We start from the raw sequence: 18,001 nt of genomic DNA on the forward strand, positions 1-18,001 counted from the left end.
ATAAAACAGTAGTACTTACTATTTATTTAGCATTTCCATAGCACTTCAGTTGGGTAATTATATTAGTGAGTCTGTCAGGCAGCTGATAGCAAATTTGATTCATAGGTTTGCTCATAATTTTAAGCATGGACAAACATTGAATTAAGACTTGGTTTTTTATTTTGGCAGTTATCTTTATTTAAAACCTGAAATAATGAATATCTGCTAACATTGTTTTTAAGGTTTGATCTTTTGAGGTGTTAAATGATGGTTTATGACTTTACTGTAGGAAATATTCATATGGTATTTTTCATGTTAAAATTTCCAATTTTCTGTCATACCGTATCTACCCGAAAATAATGCATCTATGAATATAATGCGACCCCAAACATTTTATTATGAGTTTATGAAACGACTTTATAAATTGGAAATTGCAATTCAAGTTCATAGCACTAGAAAATTATTTCAATGATAATATTTATTTCATATTTACTAGACCCTTTCTGGTGCCACTTTTGTCAGTATAGTGATTTACATGGTCTGTTTTGAAACATAAAGTCACAGTTAGAAAAAAAAAATATTTTGTGTCTGTATTTCAAAAGTGGGTGTTCAGAAAACAAATAATCTGGTGATATATGGTGTTCTAGCTGGTCCCCTGGGAGGGTGAAGGAGGAGGAGGGGGGGGGGGTCCTTCCCCAGCCACAGTGAAGAGAAGCAGAAGAAACCCAGGGACACTCCACTTTCTCCCTCTCTTTATCTTGTATCTCTCATCTGTCCAGGAGGCCCCGGACTTAAGTGGCATAAGTGACACATGTAAGAGGCAGAGCCAATAGTTTTTCAACTAAGCTGTTTCCATTCGCAAGATACCAGTTTGCGATTACAATGCGACCCCTACTTTTAGTTTCCACAGCTGTGGTAAAAATCATAGCATTATATTCAGGTAAATACAGTATTTGCTAATTTAGCTCAAACTAACGGTACTCATTGCATATAGTATGTAATGTCATGTAATTTTTATAATAACCATTCTTACTTGTATACCATGTGTTGGAGAGGGCCATGGGTTTGAACCCAACACCCCGGCATCACCCAAAAGTATGAGTTTCGTATCAGCACTCAAGTGGTTCGGTGCCTACTGCAATCTTGGAGATCCCATTTGTGCGTTGTGTGAGGTTAAACTCTATCAAAAAAAGACACACATAGCAGTGCATAAGCATGTCACTTGCTGTTTCTACATTAGGAATTTATTTTTTTTGTCATAAATGGTTTGTTTGAACAGGAACACTTTTATAAACTACTTAAATAGTACACAAATTCCTGTAGTGAACGTTTACACTAAGACCAATGTAAATGTGGTAACAACTATGCTTACCAGTCTTACTTTACAGGGATGTAACTAGACTATTTGACATCGGAAGCTAGAACTCATATTGGTGCCCCTACCTTCCCTCCCTTCTTTTTTTCCAAACCAACTCAACCAAAACCTTGCTCAACAACACCTCATATCGCCACCACACATTAATTCCACTACACTGTTCCAAATATATTTTGTGATTCAACTTAGATGGTAAATAAATAGATTTATTTGCAGTCATGTTACTTTTAATACATCAAAAGTTGGATAGTACATGAAAAATGCCAGTTTTAAAATATTTGACTATATACATGTGTGTATATTCCAGTACAAATAATTCAGTTCATTTGCCATCCAATATTTTTTTTTTGTGTTCTAAATCCACTACATTCAAGTAAATATGTACAGCAAGAATCACTCTGCCTGTTTAGTACTTTCTCTCCCTCCCAACCTCGTAGTTACGTCCCTGTTACTATGCCACAAGTTAAAACAGTCTTTATGTGTAATTTCCTTGATGAACCATTCTAGGTATAAATTATTTGATTTGTGCAATGATTGAAAGCTACAAAAATATTTCTTAGCATATAGTACATACATTTTAAGAGTTCATGAACAAGTAAAAATTGAAACATAATTTGGAAGCCTTATAAGTAGTGATAAACATACATCCAACAACATAACACAATATTGAGTAAAAATAGTCTCATAGAAATCAAAGACAATTGCCAAAAGTTGAATGAATAAAAAACACATTGAATATGCTGCACTTATTGTAAAATTAGCTAAAAGTGAGAGTGAAATGTAGCACTTTGGTACATACCCACATAATTATTGAAACACTACCTACTTAAAGTTGTCTATTTTTTTCTGAATTAATGTTAGTTTACTGCAATTATAATTCTTATTGTCAGATCCATTGCTTAGGGCTCAATATAACACACATTGAAAAAAATAATTTGTCTGAATAAATGCATAATCAATGCCAGCAGTGTATGAAATTGTGGCATTTCACAATTTTCTTTATTCTACATATAATTCTGCTTCTGTGCATATTTGACATGCTATTATTATTATATTATTATTTTTAGTAATTATACTGAATAAAAGTACAGTTAAAACAACATGTGTACTTATTTGATATTTGGTACCAGTGTATGTTTTATGTTAGTACTTATTATGACTGATAGTAATCTGTTCAAGCTGCAATTTTGAAGGGAAAAAAAATACACAAATTATCACAGTTTTGGTTAATTTTTTTGATTTAAGCTAAGTAAATTTAAATAAATTTAAAAATGTACAATTTTTATATAATTTAATTTTTATAAAAGTAGAGATTAAACTTGCTGATTGATTTAAGGGGGAAAAAAATTAACAAGGTGTATATTTAAAAATAAATCCAATATCATTAACTTGTTTGCCTCGTTTTGTTTCACCTCTGTATTATGACCTCCTCTATTAACAAAACCCAAAATTATTATCTTTAGATTTTTTATTTAGAGGTGATCTGTAACTGGCCTGAATTTAATTATTGTTGTTGATGTTTGAAAAAAATAATAATATTTGACTTATTCAAGTATGGTAATGTTGATACTATTTGTTTTTAAATTTTATGGGTTCAGCAGCACCAATGAGACGTGCAAGGAATCAATTGGTTACACAGTATTTGATGACTGCTGATTGACTCTGGTCAAACTATACTCGCAATGAGGCAGCAGCCCATGCCATCAACTTTCTTACTCAAGCAAGGCTACTTTAAGAATAAGCCCAAGTTGACAATGCATACTTAAGCAAACTGATACTGAAACGGAAGAGTAATACCACAGGGGTTGCAATGTTGTCCACTTACTCTTCACACATTCCATTTCATTCTATAAAAGTCAATGCACAGGAATTATTGTTGTGGTGGCATGCTGTGTTTGTTTAGCTCACCCTTAAAGACGGGTAGACAGGGGAATTGAGACAAGTTTCACTTTTCCAAAATACAGAGAGAGAACTGATAATTTAGAGTGTTTGGGAAACTAGAACAAGATTCTAGCTTGTTTTTAGTTTAATTTGTCTCACATTGGTTTTCCTATGGTGTTTCATCATCACTGCAACTAAACATTTTGATTTTTTTCTTAGCAATTACAATAAAATAAAACAAGGGGAAAACCAGCATCAAACCCAACTCTCAAAGCACTTTAAAATCAATTTGGTTTGCTACATTCATATGCTCTGTGATATGCTTCTCATGTGTATAGTACACAAACACTGGATAAAGGCCTGATGTTTTATAATCAATGTGAAATTAAAGTAAATCAAATATGAACGAAGATGCATTTTCAAACAGTAGTTATTCATGTATGGCCCACTTCACCGTCAAACCATTTGTATCTTCATTGTCATCGTGATATAAATGCCCTTTTTCATGTGCTAACATAAAATATGTGTGGTAAGAGACTGGCGCTCATAGCCTCTAACGCCGGTGGTGTACTACCATAGGTCGGCAGAGCGCAGTGTCGCTGGCACGAAGAGGTTCTGGTCACGTCGAGCCAGTGCTTGAGGATCGTCTCGCTAGAGGCGATGCCCAGGCTCTTATACATCGTCTCGTAGCTGAAGTGGTGGTATTGGGCCGCGACTCAGCTGGGAGCAGCGTCATTTGGACGCGCTCGACGAATGGGCCACGGCAATGTGTGTGCTACAGCTGGAAGATATTCTGGTCATGTCGAGCAAGTGCTTGAAGATCGTCTTGCTGGAGGCGATGCCCAGGCTCTTATACATCGTCTCGTAGCTGAAGTGGTGGTATTGGGCCGCGACTCAGCTGGGAGCAGCGTCATTTGGACGCGCTCGACGAACGGGCCACGGCAATGTGTGTGCTACAGCTGGCAGAGGTTCTGGTCATGTCGAGCAAGTGCTTGAGGATCGTCTTGCTGGAGGCGATGCCCAGGCTCTCATGCATCGTCTAGTAGTTGATGTGGTGGTATTGGGCCGCGACTCAGCTGGGAGCAGCGTCATTTGGACACACTCGACGAACGGGCCACGGCAATGTGTGTGCTACAGCTGGAAGAGGTTCTTGTCATGTCAAGCAAGTGCTTGAGGATCGTCTTGCTGGAGGCGATGCCCAGGCTCTTATACATGGTCTCGTAGCTGAAGTGGTGGTATTGGGCCGCGACTGTGCCGGGGGCAGCGTCGTCTGAACGCGCTCGACTAAAGGGCCGCGGCGCGGTGGGTGCTACAGCACGAAGAGGTTCTCGCAGGAGCGCGACCTGCCGGTCATGCCGAGCAGGTGCTGGAGGATCCTCTTGCCGGCGCCCACGCGCAGGCTCTTGTGCTTCTTCTTCCGGCCGAGGCGGCCCCGGCTGCGCCGCGGGTTGAGCTGCACCTGGGCCAAGATGCCCACCAGCAGCTCGTCCACGTTGTGCGCCAGGCCGCTCGACGTCTCGATGAACTTGCAGCCGCAGCTGTTGGCCAGCTTGCGCCCCACTGCTGGCACAGCACCACTCGGGTTACCATCCAACGGGACTGTACTAACGCGTTACTCGAATCTAAGGCGCATTACCCTTTTCATACCTAATATAGTACACATAAAATTTTTAGTAACATTTATTTTTAATAAGCAAATCACATTACTGGTGCATTATTTCCAAGCAGTTTGATGACCATGGGCCTACCTCGCATTTATTTAGCTAATGCAACCCAAAATATACAGAAGTAGTTCTTTGAAATGAAAAGTGCTAGGCACTTGGTCGTTTGCCAAGTGTTGTACAGGTGGATTATCAGCATCTTATTTTAACGTGACCTGTTCTTTGCCACATGTTGAATTAACATTTTACTAAATAATTTTTTTTTTAAATCATTGCAAATGTATGAGTGTTTACCTGCGCATAAATACGTACTGTGTCGACTCAAATAAATTCGGCAAAGGTAAGACTACACTTGTTTGTGGCGGGCGAGGGCTCACCTGCAGTGGGCACCTCCCTCTTGCGCTCCAGGTCCGCCTTGTTGCCGACCAGGATGACGCCTTTGGACGCCACCAGGTCGGTCTTCCACAGGAACAGCAGGATGTCCTCGGCCACCTTGAGCGACTTGCGCTCCACCACCGAGTACACCACCACGAACACGTCCGGGCCGTACGTCGCGCAGAAGCTCTCCACCTGCGCAGACGAGCCACGCCGAGCACGTTAGCTCGGTGGTGCTGTGAGAGGCTGTGACGGCCCTGAGAACTGCGGGGTCTTCACACTGAGGGGACATGGTCATAGATTCCAGGGGGCCCGGGTTCACTGAGGAGCCCTCTTGCGCTTGCAAACCCGTGACCGTGAGACGGGTTTGAAGCCAAAACTATGTCCATGGAAAACTTCCTGTACAATTGAAAGTTTTCTGCTTATTGCATGTATGCAGGTCATAATATAGGCAGTATACGACAAACAAGCACCGTATCCAGAGATGACTTGTGTCGGTTAACGACGGGCGCAGAACTCTCGGAAATTTCCGCGGGCCCCTCCTATTGTAATAATTTATGCAATAGTGTAGCTATTAGTCAATTAAGAAACTTTAGTTAGTTAATTTGGACTATCCTTTTGGAACTGTATTCCCATATGTAACATTTGTTGCAACACGTCTTTACTTGTTTATATAACAATATATCAGTACTTTTCGTTTAAAGCACCACGTCAATATTGCGCAGAGGCTATATTGCGTGACATGCGCGAAAGCTTTGCTGGAACTGTCATTTTTTTGGCATATATCTGGGAACTGTTTCATTATCAGTGATCAAAAGTAGAATGTAGACCTATGTTAGTTCAGATCATATATTTTAGTAGTACGCAAAATCTCATTCATAACTTGGGCGTCGTTAAGAAGTACCTAATTGAGTGGCAGAAATATTTTCCCAATTGTATACCTAATCGTGGTTTATGGGTACTTTTAAAATATGCATCGAAAGGCATGAGATGGTCGCACAGACGACTCAGGTGAATGCGACGGAACTTACCGACATCTCAGAGGCCGGGTGGTCCACTATGTCCAGCTCGGCCTCCTGTCCGTCCAGCATCACGGAGACAGTCTTCTGGCCGAACTCTTCGTCTGGAATCAAGCAAGCACCCTCGCATCAGATGTATGGATGTTTCAGTACCTACTTTAACTGTTTTGCCACCGGTACCCTTCCCGCTGCAATTTGCATCATAAATTATACCATTTTTATTTAATAAATAATTACAATTAATAAATAAGAATAAACATTCAACATATTTATATACATACAATTTATCTCTATTATTTTACTAAATTAAATAATTAATTTTATACACATGATATCAATATGGCATTCTGAATATTAATTTAATTAATTTTTGTTACAGTAAATTTCAAAATAGTTTAGTGTCTTAAATCAAAACGGATTATAAGTTCTAACGCACGTACGTAATAACACACACTTTTTTTTTTACATTACGGTACAATATAAAATGTGGAAGTGAATCAGTGATGTATAAAGTGCTAGCTGTGAGGTGTTTTAAACTCGGCGTGTGCTACCTGAGCATGCAGTGACACGTGTCTCACAACTCGCTTGGCACGTGACCCGTCAGTACCGGGGCACGAGTCTGCACTGCGCAGTCGTCTCGGTCGGGTGGCAGGGGGAGGGGACGGTCCAGTACAAACATTATGTCAGTTTCTTATGAGTTAGTTTTAAAACAAAATCGATTTTCACACCAAAAATACCAGGGATTTAAGTTGTGATTTTTTTTATAAAGGAAAACTGACCATTTTATATTTTGGTTTCTTTATTTAATTTTTTTTATGCTTTGTTCTTAAGTCTATTTGTTTGGTTATTTCCTTAGAAGCAAGTCATAAATGCATATTTATTAATGCTATTAAATACGCGAAACACATATACTAAGTTTGTAAGAAATACATGCTTACAACTAACACGTGTGCAAACCGGCATTAAATTGTCGGGCTTTAAAATAACTATTTTTTACCAGCTAATGCCTGGTATGCGTTGCTATGCCACTTTAATTTTTTGTGTAATTTTTTTGAAGTAGGTACACACATAGAAAACATCTCTCTTATCTATATCTCTCTACATCTCTCTCTATATCTCGCTATATCTCTCTGTATCTCTTCATATATCTGTATATCTCCTTTCTTGCTATATACCTCTCTATATACCTTTATATCTCTATGTCAATTTCTTCCTATATATATATATTTACCTTTACAAAACAGATGACTTACACACAAACAGTAATTTATGTATATTTTAACATATATATTTTATCTATTATTTTACCTGTTACAGGTATATGAAACCACGCGCGTATTCGAATGCAATTTTGAGTCAAAATTTCAAAGCACGTGGTGAAAAACTTTCGGAGATTTAAGATTTAAAAAAAAAACGAACATTTAAATTATTTATTTATATGGATTAATCGGTAGGAAACACATAATGGTAGCTCAGTAAGGATTACAATAATCCTTCTTAAATAATCTCTGCCTAACTTTAAGTAGGTAGTTAAGTGGCTGTAGTTTTCTTATTCTGTCTTCGCTTGTTCGTTTTTTTATCTATTAACTGCAGGGCGGAAAGGCCTCCCCTCGGGCGGAGGGGGAGGGAGGCAGAGAGGGGACAAGAGGGCCGCGGGCTGGTGGACTCGGTGGGAGCTCCCGTCCCAGAAAACCTCACCAAATGCCCACAGAGAAATTTGGTGGCCATCTTCTTGATTCAGAAGCATAATTTTCTCCACACGTTATAGAAGTGATATGGTTGATTTTGTTTAAATTCTTTAGTCGTTTACCTTTCCAGACCCTTGAAAATAAGTTGCCGCGTAAACTAATTATATTTTCGCGTTCCTTGAACTTTTTTCTGTGCAAACATCATGGAATTGAACGAATAGAAGGAGAGATAAAAAATTGCAGTTCCTTTTTCTAAAGTGACCCATCCAAGAAATTCAAGGGGTGTTATGGTCAAAATACTTTCTTTCACCATCCCGAACCCTTGGAATTTAATTGTTGCCTACACTAAGCATATTTTTACATTCCTGGAACTGTTTTCAGTGAAAAATCATGGAATTGAACGCATAGATACAGAGATAAAATATTGCGGTTCCTTTTCCCAAAGTGACCCATCCAAGAAATTCATAGGGGTGTTATGGTCAAAATTCTTTTGTCTTTCACCATCCCGGACCCTTGGAATTTAATTGTTGCCTACACTAAGCCTATTTATACATTCCTGGAACTGTTTTATAAGAAAAAAATCATGGAATTGAACAAAAAGATGCAAAGATAAAAAATTGCGGTTCCTTTTTCTAAAGTGTTCCATCCAAAAACCCAACAGATGTGATACGATCGAAACTTTTTTGTCTATTACCTTACTGAACACTTGTACATGAATTGCCGCGTTAACTGAGTCTATTTTCGCGTTCCTGGAACCATTTCCTGTGCAAAAATCTTGGAATTGTACGAACAGACGGAGAGATGAAAAATTGCTGTTCCTTTTTCCAAAAAGACCCATCCAAGAACCTCATAGGGATGGTATGATCAAAAAAAAAATTTTCACTATCCCGGACCCTTTATCAACGCGTAGTTTGTTTTTAATCACTACTACCACTCGCGTGTTTCATATAAATAAAACTTGTAATACAAACACCAACCTAACTTCCAGTGTTAAGACCTTTAAAATAATTATTTTCTTAAATTTAATTCGTTTGAACGCTGTGTCAATTTTCAGTCATAATTTTGATGGCCACGCTCGCAAGTTACCTTCGTGAGCAGCACGGCCGCTAGGAGCGCGCCGAGCGGGCGGGGAGACCGCAGATTTCGGAATGCAACTCGCTCGGTGTGACGCCGCCTCACCTTAGACCATGGTCTAAGCGCCTCACCCCGCGCTCGCAAGTTACCTTCGTGAGCAGCACGGCCGCTAGGAGCGCGCCGACCGGGCGGGGGAGACCGCAGATTTCGGAACGCAGCTCGCTCGGGGTGACGCCGCCTGAGCCAGCGCTCGGTCGGCCAATAAGAGAGGGCGCGAGAGGCGGGACCGCCGGAGAAAGGTTTTAGAAGTTTTGCATATTTATAACCGGGTTTCCGTGTTCAGTGTAGCAACGACGCGCACATATGACGCATAAAAAGGAAAAATGCCTCTCGGACGCAAATTCACAGAATACCGTCATATCGATCGTAGCGTACACTCTCGGATAAACGGACACAGTTAAAAAAAACCTTTAAAATAAATTACAAAATAAAAGCGTACCTCCGAAAATAATCTGTATATTTTTCGCGTTTTATTCCAACTTTTTATGCGCACACACACACACACACACACACACACACACACACACACATATAACGAAGGTTTTTTTTATTTTACAAGAATTGGTTATTGTCTAATGAAAAATAAATACATTTTACCACTATGCATAGTTAATTATTCTATTTCTTTTATTCCAATTCCTAATCCTGATGTTGAGTACCCATGTACTTTGTGTTCTTTAAGGCCTGACTACAATATTGTAATGTCCCAAATTGTGTCCGACGGACATTGATCGCTTGGGGGCCCACGTGACACTCTGACGTCATGGGTGGTGTGGGCGATGGTCCGAATACATTGGTCAACTTGAACTTTTTGTCCCAATCTCTTTCCTTTGGCAGCATAGACGAAGAAGAACACTTGTAATATTTGCTGTTTCCGGTTCCCGTTTCAAAAGCGTAATCATTAAATAACGGACGGTGTGGTAAGAAGCCAAGAAGACCGAGACAAAATATTTACCTTCACTGTCAATTTGCAACCGGTGCTTTTCAAAGACCGAACATACGAATTCATATTTGCAATGTGCTTAGAATTCATTTATAAGCATTTATTTTTGGCTTAAAGAAGAAATAAATATTACTTAACTTCTACAACTTTCACAAGTTTAATTAATATTCAAAACTTAGCTACGTACTCATTTAGAATGCATTAAAACAATTAAGAAAAACTATAGAAAAACCTTTATTTTGGAGCTGTATATTTACTGCGATCTGGTGACTACTTTATAATAAATCGGTAGATTCGGACATCGGAATTCGCAATGGTAGACGGATCAGTTTTTCATGCGACACTGTGACGTCATTCACATTCGTATAAGGACAAAGACCGCCCACAGGTTTTGAGTGTTTTGGACGGGGCTTTAATAACGTTAGCAACACCATGTAATATGATAAAATAAGCTTTGCGATGCATGTAAGAGGCAAGGTTTGCTATAGCTATGTACTTATACAGCCTTAGATGTCCCAAGCCTCAAATCTACAGTTGTACAGTTGCGAATATGTTTTTTTTATGATCAAATAAAAAATTTGATTCTTGAAATTTATGTTGACGTGTTAGTAACTAAGCAGTGACTAAAGGCATCGTGAGGTTTCTGTCGCCGGGACACCAGAGAGACGCGAGCACGCGCACGCGCGCGCACACACACACACACACACACACACACACACACACACACACACACACACACACACACACACACACACGCACACGCACACGCACACACGGAGCGAGCCAGCTACAAGTGAGCCGTGGGAATGCCCTAGTGTTGGGTGGTTGGGGGGGGGGGCACTCGAGCGAGCACGGACGTCGTCAAATACGCACGAGTTCCCCGGGGGAGCTGAATAATGGAGCGAGGGGTAGGGAGAGGGGAAATTTACCTATAATCAAGCGCCTCGGTAACGATTATTCCGCGGGCGGTCTACAATCATTCCGCGCCCCGTCTCCAAGGATTGGGAGCTCCATTTTTAAAGATTTGATGAAGATTACCAGAAACATCTCTTTTGTTGCCAAATCAATTTTAGTACACGACAGTTCATGCTATCGTTATGACTGGGATGAATGTTTTTTTTTTGACATGAGTTATTTCTAAAACCACTCACAACACATTTAAATACGCGAAATAGAGAGAGTAAATGTTTAGTTGGCTCGAACAAAGAGAACTGAATTAATGAATAAGGGCTTAAGGTAGCCGCCTGGTCGAGGAGGGATAGGACGCTAAGGTCGACACTGGCTCGCGCATCACAGGTCTCTTAGCCTCTACAAGCCGGACACAGAACTGGCTTGCAGTCTTCGCACCGGCAACGCGTCTCTATGAGACTTGTGGCGGTTATCCTATCATCTGATGATGATACCACCTACAATACTGTGTTTTGAATTTTTCATACCAAAAGATAGTTGTGAAAACACCCGTTTTACCATTTATCACTTTCCAAACAAAATAATACACATTATACACGAAATCAATGAACGAAACTTGTAAACATTCAATGGCTCTTAAAATGTTTTTGTAATCGCACACACTTAATAAATCTCGAGCGGTTTGTTAACACCTGGAGTTCTGAGCGCCGTTTGACGACCCAGCCAGGCGGGACCTGTACGTATAGTTGTCGTCGGGTTCATATGACGGGGTCAGGAGGTACCATTGACGAAGAGGCTGGACGAAGGGAGATGGCGGTTGCCCAAAGGAAACTCACCAGACAACGTCAACGTCCGCCACGTTTCCCACTTGCGAAACTATTTGGATGTTACAAGAGGACTGCAGTCAATTCCTCATGCGACAAGCGTGTCTGGCGATGAGTTAGGGTTTTCATAGTTAAGCACTCAGGCTGGGTGCTCATAGCTAGGCACTTGAGTTTCACTGACCTGGAGGATATAGGTACTCCTCAGAGCTAAGTGCGCATTCGGGCCAACGTGACCCGCTGGTTGGCTTGGGGTAGGGACCGTAAAAAGATCAGCATTTCAGAATAATCACAAAGCGGCAAATTCTGAAACGAGGGGGAATATTTTGTTTTAAAGAAACATGTTTGATACTGCCAGATCAAGCAATAAAATCGCGAGCTCACGTGAAAACCACATCTCGCTGGAATGTGCCCGAGTATGGTTGGAATTTTGGCCGTATTTTACAATGTTATACTTGCCGCTGTAGCTGTTAAGAGTTCCTTGAGAAGTTCTGAGTGTATTCAGCAGCCAACTAGTGTGAGCTACTGGCGCGCGCTTGAAAACTTTTCTCCTCTCGTGGCGGCCGCATAAATAACTGAAGCCAAACTCCGGCGAGCTCGCCAATGCTTTTGTTCCCAGCCTCCCCTCCCTGCTTGCTCTGGGAGAGCCAGCTATTTCATTTCTCGAGCGAGTCTCGTGGCTGAACCAGGTCCATCGGCGTGTGGACCCACCACAGTAGTATATAATAGCCGGAGCTGCGCCAGGATTCAGGATGTGGATTGTGTGGATTGTGATTGTCTGTCCGCCATCTTGGATTGTGACGTCACGGCGGCCATCTTGGATGACCTTGACCTTGACCTTTGTCCTTGACCTTGACCCCGGCGGCCATTTTGGATCCGCCATCTTGGATCCGCCATCTTGGATGACGTCATTTTGTTTTCTCGAACATTCCAGCATTTTGTTTTCCGCCATCTTGGATTATGACGTCACCGTTGCATTTTCCGTTACGTCCGCCATCTTTAACTTTTTTATTTATTATCCGATTTTAATGAAAAAAATTTTAAAATTTATAAAAAAATTCAATTAATAAAATTTTAATATAATTTTTTTAAAAAATTGTAATTTTTAGACACGGAGTTCGGAGTCCTCGGTTCGAACCCGACGAGGTCAAAAAAAAATTAAAAATGGCGACCGATCCTTCCCCCTGTGGTGGCTGCTGACAGACTGCCCCCCACCACTTTTTTCAAAGCATATATAACATCATCTAGTATGACGTCATGTCCGCCATCTTGTCTTCGATGTTGGAAACCATCATCATTGTATCGGCGGCGAGAGTGCACCGACGCCATGTTAGTTTAATTCTTACCCGCTAGAGTGCAGTAATCATTTATTATTGCTGTGACACCAGCCATCTTGAAATTTGGCCGCCATCTTGAAAATCCGTAATTTTAATGCTAGAGATTCGGGAAAAGTTCCAAAATTTATTAAATAAATTTGCAATCAATATACTGATTGACCCGGTCAGTTCCTATCCTTGGTTCGACCCCTGGCCGATACAAAAAAATTAAATATAACATCAATTTAACATAATAGTAACAGGTTCGAGGAATTAAACACCGCAAGTTCTTTTACAAACAGAATATTTATTACATAATTTCTATTCTACTACAGGATCACTTACGAAAGCTAGCAAATTTATAATCATTCATTTAGTTCCGCATCGGTGTGAAATGACTTATTCTTAGCTCCAATCGGTTTATACTAGACAGAGTCCAACCAGATCCTTTACTGACATAGTTCTCCTCTTCTTGACAGAGTTTCTGGATACCGTGTTTAACAGTTTGCTTCACATCGTTAGAACTATAAATTACTGTAGCCGATGTCTTGAATGCACACTTTTTCACTTTGTCATCTAACGGATATGGCTTTCCATATAGACAGTCCAACCACAAGTTATATTTTAATGGTCCGTTTGTTGCTACGTCATCAGTAAGCTGATTGATTATGTCCTGTCTGATATCATCAAGAAAAGTACAAATATCCTTCGACTCACCGAACGTATTTAGATAATAGTAGTCTTTCAACGTTCCACGAAATGCAGTCTGCGCCAAGTAGAAACCATTATCGTTCACTTGTAATGCTCCGAACACAGTCTTAGGTTTAGGTCCATGTTCAGTCGTCATAGCAATCGGTTGCTGCGCATCTGTTTTTTTGATTGTACGCTCACGAGCCTTCAATCTAAAGCGAGGAGTCGAAATGTCTGCAGGTAGTTCAGCAGTAGGCACACGGACTTCACCTTTACATATTTTCGCATGTCGTCGCAAACTATCAATTCGAGTAAACCATTCATGACAATCATCACATCGAAACTTTATACGAGTAGGATTCTTTTTGCATTTGCTCCGCTCATGTCTTCGTGCATCATGGGAAAATGTGAACGACATATCACAGTAGCTGCAAGGATACCGTGCCGATGTAGACGAACCTTTCAGACCCGATCCAGATATGGACGTTGCAACAGTAGTACCATTTCCAGGCATACTCTTATGAACATCGACGCATCGCTGTTGCACCGAAACCTTTACTTTCTGCCGCACAGCAGGACCTTTACATGTCTTCATGTGCGTTTTCATATTATCTTTTCTGGCAAACTGCTTATGACATTTCTCACATACAAACATTTTACGATATAGGTTCTTGGCACATTCTCTCTTCTCATGCCGTCGAGCATTGCTGCTGTTTGAGAAAATCTTGTCACAGTAACAGCACCGATGTTCGTTAGTTGTTGTCGATTCGGCATCCATTGAAGTCTCCATCGAGGGCGAAACGAAGTTCATCGAGTTTTCCTGCACAGCCAGCACTACCGGGATTAAAGTCTCTTCTGCTGGTGGTATCGCGTCTGTTGAAATCTCCTCCAGTGTTGTCGACGTGGTTGTCAACGGAATCTGCTCCTTCTCCGTCGTAGCTGTCGTAAAGGTTCCCGTAGACGATGGTACAACCTCCATCGAGTTCGACGTTAAAGTCGGTAAAGATGCCATCGAGTTCGCAAGAACAGGTAATTACGTGATTAATGCACCAGAAGAAATAAACTAGGTGATCCTTACACCGCCGACGTCAGTAACAAACTGAGCGCCCTGCTGTCTAGGACTCGCTTATGTACATGCACCGTATGGAATAATACGCTAGTCAAATCAAGAAACATCTACAATAATACTAGAGTCAAAACAACATTAAAAATAGAAGGACCATCAACAAAAAGGAAGCACATTCTGGAAGCACAATAAAAAAAGGCAGCACATTTGGAAGCACCGACAACGAAAAGGCAGCACATTTGGAAGCACCGACATCTAAAAGACAGCACCGCCATCGAAAAGGCAGCACATTTTGGAAGCACCGACAACGAAAAGGCAGCACCGTCATCGTAAAGACACGGACCGCAAGTCCGGGTCATGTCAATATCAGACATATAGACCATGAACACAGTACACACAGGAAACGGATCGTACACACAGTACACACAGGAAACGAAACGTACACACAGTACACACAGGAAACGAAACGTACACACAGTACACACAGGAAACGGAACGTACACACAGGTAACGGAACGTACACACAGTACACACAGGAAACGGAACGTACACACAGTACACACAGAAAACGGAACGTACACACAGTACACACAGAAAACGGAACGTACACACAGTACACACAGAAAACAGAACGTACACACAGTACACACAGGAAACTGAACGTACACACAGTACACACAGAAAACGGAACGTACACACAGGACACACAGGAAACGGAACGTACACACAGTACACACAGAAAACGGAACGTACACACAGTACACACAGGAAACGGAACGTACACACAGTACACACAGGAAACGTAATGATCACACATACAGTAGCGGAAACACACAGGCTTAGTTGGAAATCAGAATACAAGAAATAAAAACATTAAATTTTTACTTTTAATATTTTATTACTTCTCAACATTACACAAATACAAGTAAAAGAATCCATTATTGTATGTAGCCAGCTTTCCTCAGTTCTTTGAGTATGAAGGATATTTCTTTGATGCACGGATAGTTTCCTGCACAAAGCGAGCCATGTAGAAGTCTTAGCCGGTCAACCAATATGTTTGGATCGTTCCACGATGTATAATCAATCTCTTCTACCACCATCTTACTTGCTTGTTTATTATAAATACTTTTAATATCACAATCGTCCCAGTGATCATAATAAGCATTATCAGATTTATTTATTATAACACGACGTTTCCATCGTTTCGGTCTCAGGACATCGTCACATTCTTCGATCTTGTCAGCTCTAGGTGCTTCATCACAGTCTATGCCTTTGTCAACAGCCTCAGAGTCACTGTAACAATCACTGTAGAAGACATCCTCTTCACCCAGATTACCGTATGAATTCGCTATCGATGATGTCGAAGTGTCTTCATCGTCTTCATGCTTCCTTTTTAGGAGTCCATCATTTTTACAAAGAATGGAGGATCTACTGAATATAGGCTTGAATGTATTCTCACTTTTCACGGTGTTGATACTTCCATTAGTTTCAGTCTTCCTGAAGCCATTAGCAGCCTTCAATTTATGTTCTTCCTCACGATCGGGTGAGCTAATTCCATCACGTTCAGGACAAGGAAAATTATTGTCGTAATGCAGATCACTCTTCTTTAGTCTAGTGGATCCATCGGTGTCCTCTATGCCGTAAGTAGGCTTGACTTTACATGTTCTATCATGTCTTTTTAAGCTGTCAATTCGTGTTAACAACCTGCTACAACGATTACAGCTTAACATGTTGCGTATTGGGTTTCTAGCACAATCATTCTTCTCATGACGTCTAGCATTCCTTCTCATGACAAAATCCTTTCCACAGTATATACAGCGGCTTCCTTCCGATTCAGCTGCAGATAACAAACCACGATCCATTGTAGCTTCTGTGACTAATGCCAGATGCAAACTAAGAGTTTTAAATTAGATCCAATACTTAAATAGAAATTTTTTCATATTTCATCAGCGAGAGTTAATTTATCTCATACAAAAGTACTTGCTGCAACTAGTTCTGCTTTTCAACAACAGATGACGTCACGTATTGCTTGCAGGTAAATAATATTTAGTTCTTTAATGCAGGATGCGGGATGCTCACTAACGATCGTAAAAGAAAGATGGCTTCGCTAGACTCCAAGGAAAAGGAAGTTCGTCTTGCATGTTGGTGCTCCACAGATGTCTCATGGCGTAATATTAATTTGACTGAGAAATGATATTTTTTAATTCCACATGATAAAAATATTACAAGTTTTGATTTAGTAGCAGAAATTATCGAATTAAATGTAACTCCAAATAAAATGACATGTCTCATTAAGAGTAAAACTCCTTCATGGAGAGATCGGTTTCTCAGAATAGTCAGATACACTTAAAGAAACCACAGGAATGATTGCAAGAACACGGGAAAAACCATCAAAATATTGACAAAAATAATCAGGAGCACAGGAGAAAACCATCATTATTTTGATAAGAATAATCAGGAGCACACGGAGAAAAAACATCATAATATTGACAAGAATTATCGGGAGCACACGGAGAAAAACCATCATAATATTGACAAGTATAATTAGGAGCACACGGAGAAAACCGACATAAAATTGACAAGAATTATCGGGAGCACACGGAGAAAACCACCACACATTTTCTATGATATCATAAAAATAAAAAATAAAAATTGAAAATAAAAATAAATTAATAAAAAATTTAAAACAAAAAAAATCTACAAAAAAACACATAAAATTCTGGCTTGTACTAAAACTCTATCTTTGCTCAACAATGATAAGTTTACAAGCTAGCAGAATCTATTTATGTATTTTTTTGTAGATTTTTTTTGTTTTAAATTTTTTATTAATTTTTTTTTTATTTTCAATTTTTATTTTTTATTTTTATGATATCATAGAAAATGTGTGGTGGTTTTCTCCGTGTGCTCCCGATAATTCTTGTCAATTTTATGTCGGTTTTCTCCGTGTGCTCCTAATTATACTTGTCAATATTATGATGGTTTTTCTCCGTGTGCTCCCGATAATTCTTGTCAATATTATGATGTTTTTTCTCCGTGTGCTCCTGATTATTCTTATCAAAATAATGATGGTTTTCTCCTGTGCTCCTGATTATTTTTGTCAATATTTTGATGGTTTTTCCCGTGTTCTTGCAATCATTCCTGTGG

The 18,001-nt window shown here is 40.1% G+C and overlaps 1 protein-coding gene across 1 annotated transcript in view; it reads right to left on the reverse strand.

Moving 5' to 3' along the window:
• Positions 1-3,444: 3,444 nt before the first annotated feature.
• The window catches only part of LOC134531275 (ras-related protein Rap-2a-like), a 72,671-nt gene continuing 58,114 nt past the window's right edge, over positions 3,445-18,001 (reverse strand). The window contains exons 4-6 of the mRNA XM_063366968.1: positions 6,303-6,394; positions 5,274-5,466; positions 3,445-4,798 (exon numbers count right to left, since the gene is read on the reverse strand). Coding sequence (XP_063223038.1) covers positions 4,545-4,798; positions 5,274-5,466; positions 6,303-6,394 — 539 coding nt within the window. The 3' untranslated portion in view covers positions 3,445-4,544. The remainder of the gene's footprint in view (positions 4,799-5,273; positions 5,467-6,302; positions 6,395-18,001) is intronic.

This window comes from Bacillus rossius, chromosome 3, assembly GCF_032445375.1.
Source record: "Bacillus rossius redtenbacheri isolate Brsri chromosome 3, Brsri_v3, whole genome shotgun sequence".
NCBI lineage: Eukaryota > Metazoa > Arthropoda > Insecta > Phasmatodea > Bacillidae > Bacillus > Bacillus rossius.